The 10,089-nt window shown below is 34.4% G+C and overlaps 1 protein-coding gene and 1 long non-coding RNA gene across 2 annotated transcripts; both read left to right on the top strand.

Moving 5' to 3' along the window:
• The first annotated feature begins 2,999 nt into the window (after positions 1-2,999).
• LOC113285950 lies at positions 3,000-4,651 on the top strand. Its single transcript, XR_003329024.1, has 2 exons — positions 3,000-3,450; positions 4,414-4,651. It is a non-coding gene; the product is annotated as an uncharacterized LOC113285950 (long non-coding RNA).
• Positions 4,652-6,953: 2,302 nt separating this feature from the next.
• Positions 6,954-8,591, top strand: LOC113291190 (protein FAR1-RELATED SEQUENCE 5-like). The gene has a single exon (XM_026540752.1). It carries the CDS (start codon positions 6,954-6,956, stop codon positions 8,589-8,591), a length of 1,638 nt encoding a protein of 545 aa, XP_026396537.1.
• Positions 8,592-10,089: the final 1,498 nt, after the last annotated feature.

Raw genomic sequence — 10,089 nt, 5'->3', positions numbered from 1 at the left:
TCAGACACTAGCCTATTATAAATACTTCAGACTGGAATGTAGCTGAGATAGAATCTACCGCCACGACGATTCAGTTACAGTCATGCTCCTTACGCCTCTTGGATTCCTAAAACTCCACGCAATTGGTTCCCTTCGCTTACGTCCTTTACAACCTAAGAGTTGCTTCAACTCAATTGAAGACTTTAAACCAATCTTCCTCCCACAGATAAGCTTATATATGATTTCTGTTCTGATCAAAGATCAAGGTGAGGTAGTAAATCGATTGTAATAGACAAAGTCTAGCAAACCTCAAAATTCGGTCTTATGACTCCAGAATAGCAACCTAGATTATTATTCACATTACAAGTAGATACTTGTGGAACCACAAATTCTGAGACAAAAAACTTTGTGATTTCTATCGATCTTGCTTGTTGGAGCTAAAAGCTCTACAATCAAAGGAAAATCAGGATACACAAACTATCAAGATAAAGATAGTTGGACCTGGCTTCACAAATTCTTAGGTGAAGTCTTTTTAGTCGCTAAACCTAAAAAAAATTAAAGAAGAGGATGAGTATAGGTTACAACTAAGACAAACAAGAGTAATGTCTGGGATTCCAAGATCCCAGTTGTTTCAGGTTCTCCTTATATAGATTTACAAGATCAAGGTTGCTTTAGATTTAAGCTAACGTAACTTTGGAATCAAGCTATCAATAATCATCGTTAGATGAAAAATTTGACTTAAGGTGAACATAATAGAATATACACTTTGGTTAGGATGAACCGTAACCGAACCATGTACAACGACTTGTTCATGAAAGGTTAGCCGAAACTAGACAGACGAACGATAAGCTTAACCATTTTCATATAACACTTTAAGACTTAATCTTGAGTTACAAATGTGACCAAACATGTAGTGTTTTTAGAGAGTTGTTCAAATGCCGATTACCTCATCGAATAATTCCGATGCATCTGAAAATATCCGATAGGGTAAGTACGTGTACCTTCGTGTACTGTATTCTTGTTCTTGACTATTTTTGTCATGGTACGTGTACCGGGTTTGTATACCCATAATACAAAAACGGGCTCAGCAATCCACAGATCTTTTCCAATTTTCATACTGGGTATGTGTACCTTTCTGGTTTAGAAACCAACAGATCTTTTCCGGTTTGTATACTAGGTATGTGTACTTACCTGGTTCACGAGCCAACAGACTATTTATGGTATAGATACTGGAAATGCGTACCAAAAAGTCGTCGTCGAACTATAGCTACGCAGTAGGTGTATTGGGTACATGTACTGCGTCTCAGGACTTATAACAGTTGTCCCAACATGTGAACTGGTATGCATACTGTCTTGTACCCAGATTTACAATAGTTCTATATCTCTCTAATAATTGAATTGAAACAATCCTGAATAACATCACTGTTCCAAGCTATTTTCAAATGATTAAATCTTGAATGATAATTTAGGTCATAAACAATAAATTATTCTTAACCAAATTCATCAAGTAAGAACCAATGTTCTTAAGCTTAGCATATTTCGAGAATAATTAACAAGATAAACTTGACTCGAAATTTCTGTTATGCATGTGGTGTCTAATTTAGTCATGCAACACTGTCTCATAGATATAGAAAGGTAAAAACTTGAGTAATAGGTGGTTCAGTCTTCACTTACCTTTTGTTGATGAAGTTCTCCAAAAGCTTCGGTTGATCTTCGCCTTCAAAAGGTAAAACGTAGTGATTTCTGGTACTCAACTACACATTTATATCCTAATCCGAGACTTGACTAAATATAGACTATAAATTAAGATATAGGTTTGATCAACTAAATTTAACAACAAGTTTGAGATAACAACACTTGTGACTTCGACCGAGCAATGCTTTAACACTTACAATGCTTATTATGGACTTTATATGAAGAAAAAAATACCCGATTTTTAGAAATTTATTGCTTGGCCACTAGAAAAGCAAAATATATCAAAACCCTCCGTCAATATCAAGTCAAATAAACTAAACTAAAAAGAAAGCAATCATCTGCGGACAAACAACACATTGTAGAAGAGGAACTAGCACCTTTATTCTTCATTCTCAAACTTACTGTTTTTTTTTTTTTTTTTTTTTTTTTTTTTTTTTTTTTGTGATGAACAAACAGACCTCATTTCATTCAATCCAAAAAGGTGATTACATGATTGTTTACAAGAAAAAGAACATCAAAATACAAGAAACTTAGAACCCAAATACAAATAAAGATACCAATTACATGTAATTCGCGAAGAGAAAGAGCAAAATACCGCAAAAAGTACCCAATTTTTGTACGAAAAGTAGAGAGAAAAGATGGTATAATCCGGAATCAATTCCGACCATTTTGAATGTTTGTCTTCTATAACAAGAGATGCTCCAGAAACAAAGGAGTGATTAGCCCTTAATCTTGTATATGTGAACGAAAAACCCGGATGCCGAAAATCCCTTTCGTTGAAGATGAACTCAAAGCTATGCCGTGTTGAATCGCCGATGTTCTCGAAACTAGAATAACAAGCCATGAAACAACCAACAAAGATTGAACAAATCACCATCAAAGTGAAGAAATAATCGCTCTCAAAGTGAAAAAAAAATCGTCCAAAAAACGAAGATAAAATCACTAAAATGATGAAAAAATATGTCAAAAAACACCATAAATTAAAAAAAAACATCTTATTTTATTAGAAAAATCTATTAAAACTAAAAAAAACAATAATACGAAGAGCTTTTTTTTTTTTTTCTTTTCTCTCGGAGAGAGAAAGAGGGAGAAACTGAAAAGGCAAATGGTATTTTGAAAAGGTGGGTTAAACAATGGACAAAAAAAAAAAAAAAAAGAAAAGTGGGACCTCGATACCTTTAACGAGATTGAAGAATTAGTGGTGAATATACATTTTTTCAATCTAGGACGACCTTTTATCGGGCGACTTTAAATGGGAATCTCTCGCTTCCAAGGACACCCTTTATCACACGACCTTAACCCTAGCAACCCAATTAGAAAACACATGTTCCCATCTTTCTTTCTCTTCTCTTCTCTTCTCCTCTTCTCCTGCCTCCTCCAGTTCTTTCAGACACCAAATCTCGCCTTCTTTCTTCAAGAAAAATGGGGTTAAGTGCTTCGAAGATCTTAGGTGTCGAAAGTAATCTCAGACATGAAGCCACCATGTGATTAATTAGAGAAAATATTAAAACAACAATTAAGAGTATTCTATCTGATGATGAAATTATGGCCAGTTACAGAGAGAGGAGTAGAGAGTTTGTAAAGGAGAACTTACTCGACGAGGAGACAGTGAACATTTTCAAAGGACTTTGTACCTATGTTTGTGACGAAGTTAGGAAGATGCTGATTGATTCCTTCATTCAGGGTTTAAAAGATTTTAATGGTCATGTTTCATGTTCTCAACTGGTTACTTCCTTCTTGCACTGAAGTCCATCTTCAGTTAGACTAACTAAAGAGGTAAGTAGTGAAATCTATACTGAGCTTCAATAGTTTCGCTTTTGCCTTTTTTGACGTTATTTGTCTTAGATTGACTAAGCATTTACTATTGGGTATTTTTGATGAATCTGAGCATTTACTGAGCATTGATAGTGATTGTTGGAGCTAGAAATTAACGGTGGATCTGATTGATTTGTTCCACATTTTTACAGGAACCTGATTTGGGTATTAGTGCGTCTAAATAGTATATTTTAGCAATGTGTATATCTGTGTTAGCTGATTTCATATGGAAATAGAAATCTGTATAGATTTGAACTGATTAAGGCAGACTAATTTAACCTGGTTTCTTATTTGTAAAGGACATAGGGGTAGATGTTATCATTGAATAGCTGGCTTATAGTTTTATACTACCTCGGTTTGAATAAAAATGATACTTTCCCTTTTTCATTCTTGCCTAAAAATAGACCAAACCGAAAAAGTGAAAGTATCACTTTTCATGAAATGAATGGAGTGTTATTTATATGTACGAGTTGATACCTTAATAAGGGAAAATAATAGAGAAAAACCAGAAGAGCAATAGCAAAATGTTTCTTCTCCTAAATAGATAAATGGAGGTAGCTGACCTTTGCAATAATGGATAAACTAAACATATTCTACAAGTATCTTAGGTTGTATGCATTTATACTGAATCAATTGTATGAAGGGTGAGTATTTTATACCACCATCAAATTACTCTCAAGTAAAAGCATGGCCGACCTTAAACAACAACAAATTTGAATCATCTTGTGTAATCATTTTTTTAGTGTCCCCTCAATTAGAAAACACTGGGTATGGTAAATGTAGAAATAAATTGATGATTGGTACTAGTGTTTGTCATTTAGGAGGTAGTTGTGCTAGTTTTATTACTTTGAACACTGAACTTACCATGAAATATCTGTTATAATCTCACTTTCTTCAGTTTCATGGTATTTGTTTATGTTGCAGATAGATATAGTTCGCTCCAGCTTTAGTGATGCAGGGTGCGATGAGGTGGTTCACACGTGCTACCAAAAACATAACAAATAGTTAAGGAGTTGTATTCCCACTTTTGTACATTGGGAGTTAAAACAGGGATATATATATTACTAGATTATTAGATTAATTTTTGGAAACACTAACAACACATTTGTTTTTTCCTCTATATAGGTAGAGTGTTCTATATATCTATATAAATATCACTATATAATCTCTCTTAAAATCATGTTTGTTTGACCACTATCTAACAACTTTATATTGTGTACCCAATTTTATATATTTCTCATTTTACCCTTATAATATTCAAAAAATCCATGAATATCCATTACAACCAAAGATGTTCAAAAATTCCAAAAGGAAAAAAATGTATTAGAAAATACAACCAAAGATGTTCACTTTTTCTGAAACGGAGCGAAAGTATAACTTTTTTCTGAAACGGGGTAAAAATATCACTTTTTCTGAAACGGATCAAAAATATCACTTTATCTGATACGGGCGAAAGTATCACTTTTTCTGAAACGGAAAAAAAAAATCACTTTTTCTGAAACAGGGCAAAAATCACTTTTTCTGAAACGGGGCAAAAACACAACTTTTTCTGAAACAGAACGAAAATATCACTTTTTCTGAAACGGGGCAAAAATTTCACTTTTTCTGAAACAGGGCAAAAATATCACTTTTTCTGAAACATGGAAAAAATCACTTTTTCTGAAACGGAACAAAAATATCACTTTTTCTGAAACGGCGCGAAAGTATCACTTTTTCTGAAGCATGCAAAAGTATCACTTTTTTCTGAAACGGGGCGAAAATATCACTTTTTCTGAAACGGCGTGAAAGTATCACTTTTTCTGAAACGGGGGAAGTATCACTTTTTCTGAAACGGGGCTAAAGTGTCACTTTTTCTGCAACGGAGCAAAATATCACTTTTTTCTGAAACAGCGCGAAAATATCCCTTTTTCTGAAACGAACGAAAGTATCACTTTTCTTGAAACATGTAAAATTTTAGATTTTAAATTAAGGAATTATTTTTGGACATTATAAATTTATTCGAGGATATATTAGTCATTTGAAGGTTTAATAGAGGTAGAGGCTCAAAGATAGCACCTCATTGGTGCTATTTGATTTCCTCTATATAGATAGAGATTTGCCTCTATCTTTGTAGAGATAGTGGAAAAAACAAACACCAAATAAATGGGACCCACCACTATATAGAGGCTTAGCCTCTACATGGAGGAAAAAACAAACATGATGTAAATTAAAGCTTATGAATGTGTTCAAAACTAAAGAGGAATTGGCCTAGTGAGCCACATGGGTTATTATCCCTTATTTTGCAAGTCTGGCTTTTGTTTAGTTTCTTATATTAAGGAAAAGAAGTGTTGTTATTGAGAAACATTCATAATTTTGTTAATATTAATTGCAAAGGTCAGTTGAGAGCTTTTACCCATTTTTTTATAATACTTTCATGAAGGAAATGTGTTCCAAACTGGATGGGAACTGGCGTGGTGTGGCACATGGGTTCTTACCCCTTTGTAAGTTCTTCTTTTGTTTTTTTTTTAATCAGTAAAAAAGAAGAAAAAAAATGATTTGGAAATTTGATCATCATGTTGGTGTTTTAGTTGCAAATTTTGATTGATCAATTACATGCTGGTTTTGTAAGAAAATTTTCCAGATTGTGGTGGTGGAAGTAAAATGGAAGATACTAAAGGAATGGGGATACTGTTTTTTATTCTCTGGTTAGTACTTTATTATATGATTTTGTGCAAAGATTTAAAAAAAAAAAGATTACGTTTGTGGTTATAAAGAATGAAAAAGATGAAATTTTGAAAAATATGTGTTGATGGGAAAAAGAAAATTATCAGTCAATTATCTCTTGATTTAATGATGAAAGCTTGATATCTTGTTGCAATTTTGGATCCCTCCATAATTGGAAAAGAATTATGTGATTTAGCTGTCAATTGGTATTCATTTAGTGAAGAATTTTCAATACAAATAGTTGTCCAGCCTTTTCCTTACCTTGGAAATGTTTGGCTAGTCAAGACCATGGTAACTTAGTTTAGTTGGAGAAAATTTTTGATGGGGGCGAACTCCGAAGGGGTGTGGGGACCAATCACAAGCCGGCAGTTTTTCTTCTTAATTTGGACGGTTTCTAACTAACTTTAATTGTGATTGCACACTCCCAAATTATCCCTCCATTAATTCCAGAATAAATATCATCAAATATCTAAAGTAATAACTAACCGGTCAAACCAACCGATGATATATGGAAACAAATAAAACACGATCTCACTGATATCTCGCTCCCTCATATTGAAAAGGTCTTTTGAAAACCTGAACTTTGTTTTCCTCTGTTATTTACGGTTCTTCAAGCAGAGGTAAGTTCTTGATCTAAACTCTAAGACTAATTATTCACGATCTCACTGATATCTCGTTCTATATCACATGGCTATGCTATCCGGACATCTATATTTTTTCTAAATTTTAACCAATTTATAACTTATTTTTCTATCAACAGAATGGAAGAGCAAGAGAAAAGTTATTCAATTGATTTGAATGAAACTGCTGATCCAGGAGAATCTATATCGGAGGAGAACTATGTTCAAACAATTACCGAAGTGAGTGTGGTTACTGGAAAGCCTATGGAAAATGACGAAAACATAATGGGAAGAACCTTCAAGTCTGACGATGATGCATATGAATTTTATAATGCTTATGCAAGGACAGTTGGATTCAGCGTAAGAAAACAATCTGCTTCGAAAAGAAAAGCAGATAAAGAAGTTATGGGAAGGATATTTTGTTGTTCGCGTGAAGGAGAACGCGAAAAACATCCTAGGGGGACACCAACTAAACCTCGAGCGCTGACACGAACTGGTTGTATGGCAAGAATGCAAATTAGGATTAATGACGACGAAACATATTCTATTGTGAGTTTTGTGACGGAGCATAACCATGAGCTTTTTTCCCAAGATAAGATGCATTTGTTGCGATCACAAAGAAAAATACAACCTGCTCAAGCTACTTTAATAAATAATATGGTTTCTGCAGGATTTGGAGCAACTAGGATTTTTTCGTATATGAGCGAAGAAGCAGGAGGGCCGCAAAATCTTAATTTTACTCAAGAAGATTGTAATAATTTGGTGCAGGCAAAACGTATTGGTTATCTAAAAGAAGGTGATGCGAAAGTTCTTTTAGCTTATTTCAAAAGAAAGCAAAAAGAAAATAAGTCATTTTTCTACACTATTCAAGTTGGCGATGACGGCTGTATTATGAATTATTTCTGGTGCGATGCTAAATCTAGACTAGATTATAGCATTTTTGGCAATGTTGTTTGTTTCGACACCACATTTAAGACTAATGGTTATGACATGCTATTTGCACCGATTGTTGGGGTGAACAATCATGGTCAGACTATACTTTTCGGATATGCTTTACTAAAAAACGAGACTACAGATTCATTTGTATGGTTGTTTGAAACATTCCTAGATGTAATGGAAGGAAAAGAAATGAAAACTATATTCACTGATCAGGCAAGTCAGATGGCTACAACAATTAAACAGGTATTTCCTAATGCTCATCATCGTTTGTGTTTATGGCATATTTTTCAGAATGCTACTAAGCATTTGTCGAATATATTTGGTACTCATAAATCATTTGCAAGTGATTTTAGAAAATGTATTTATGATTACGAGACTGAGGATGAGTTTTTGTTGGGATGGGAGCAATTACTTGAAACATACGACTTAAAAGATAACAAATGGTTGAATAACTTGTTCAAGTTACGTGAAAAATGGTCACAAGTATACGGAAGAGAACATTTTTGTGCTGGTATGACAACCACTCAAAGAAGCGAGAGTATTAATAATTACTTCAAGAAATACTTTAAGAAGAAACAAACTCTTTCAGAATTTGTGGTTCAGTCTGATAAAGCAGTGGATGCGCGGCGTGAAAAGGCTAGAAAAGCAGACCACAAATCTGTGTCGACGCAACCAGACCTGACATCAGTATGGGAAGTAGAAAAAAAAGCGGCTGAAATATATACTCGAAAGATTTTCAATGAATTCCATTCGGAACTTCTGAGGCTCATTGATCTTTATTTGAACTCGATACTGATGACGGAACAACAAACATATATAAAGTATCATCATATATTGTAGAAAGTGAGCCTCGTACAGTACGTATCACTTCCTCTAACCTTACATTTCAGTGTAGCTGCAGAAAATTTGAATTTTCCGGTATATTATGTGCTCATACCTTGAAAGTACTTCGCCATTTAAAGTTATCTGATCTCCCATCTCATTATTACCTAAAGAGGTGGACCAAAGAGGCGTCAAATATTACTATAGTATTTGATTCTCAGGGAAATAACATAATGGTTGATTGCGATCCGTCGCTATCTACACGTTATAGTGAGTTGTCTCACTTAGCATTATCGGTAGCTAAAAGTGGTTGTGTAAATGAGGAACTAAGTATAGTTACAAAACAAGCGTTATTGAGGGTTCTAGAAGAGATTAAGTCTCACTCGACGACCCAGCCGAGTAGCGTGGAAGATGTTTATGAAAGTAATTTTCTTGAAAGAGATGACGAAGATATTCAACAAGTGAACATAACTGTTAAAGATCCCATTCGGAAAAAAACAAGAGGAGAGTCTTCCAAAAGACACAAGAGCGGTCCAGAGAAAGGAAAAAAAGGGAAAAAAACTCGCAAAGGCATCACTTGTCAACTATCCTGAAATTTAATTTGCTTTACAATTTTGGTGTGGCGTGGAAAACACACACAAAAGACTTGCAAGTATACAAGGTCAAGTTTTAGTATAGAGAGTAAGCAAGGGATCAGTCCACAAGGAGTGGGAGCATACAAGAAATTTTCCTAAGCTAGCAATGGAGACAAGGCACTATGGCAGTGAGCAAGGCAAAGTAATATGGCAATTGCAAAGAACTAAAACAGTTAACAAAGCAAAGATGACAAAACAGCATGGAACCAAGGCTGTGAGCCAAGGGCAGGGGTTAGTTTGTGCACTGATTTCAGTGCACAACAACTACAAATTGCAAGAAATTAAACAAGCAAAACAGGTAAGGAGATAACTGAACAGGAAGCAAAACAGAACTGAATTTATAAGTGACTGAAATAAGGTATTGTGGTTAAGCCAAGGCTTAGAATCCACCTTGTGTCCTAATCAAACAACATATTTCTAGGTTGAGTTGAATATCCTATGCATACATTTAGAATGGGAGGAAAACTAATTTTCTCACTAGTTTGCCCCTAGCATTGACTGTCTTTTGACAGAACAATCAATCACAGGCACTATGAGCATTAATCTCTTCCCATTGCTCAAGCAAAACAGGGCAAGGAGTTAACTATCCTAGAAACTTGTCATTTGACAGTGCATAAGGCTTCAACTGAGCCTCAGCCTAAAGCAGTTTAGCTCATGCTAAACATGTAAACAACAATAAACATCATACAAGATAATTCAAACAACACACACATAACATTCAACTGTCAACTGTATAAGAAGAACTGAAATTGGAATTGCATCAAAATAAATTTTGTTTCCAATTCTCTACTGGCTAGTCCAGAGATCTCTAATACAACACCCCAAAGCCTCTATTTATACCCAATTCCCCTAATTTAGGGTTTTACACAATTCCCTCAAAA

The sequence above is a fragment of the Papaver somniferum genome, chromosome 6, assembly GCF_003573695.1.
Source record: "Papaver somniferum cultivar HN1 chromosome 6, ASM357369v1, whole genome shotgun sequence".
Lineage (NCBI taxonomy): Eukaryota > Viridiplantae > Streptophyta > Magnoliopsida > Ranunculales > Papaveraceae > Papaver > Papaver somniferum.
This window is presented reverse-complemented; position numbering and strand designations above follow the sequence as displayed.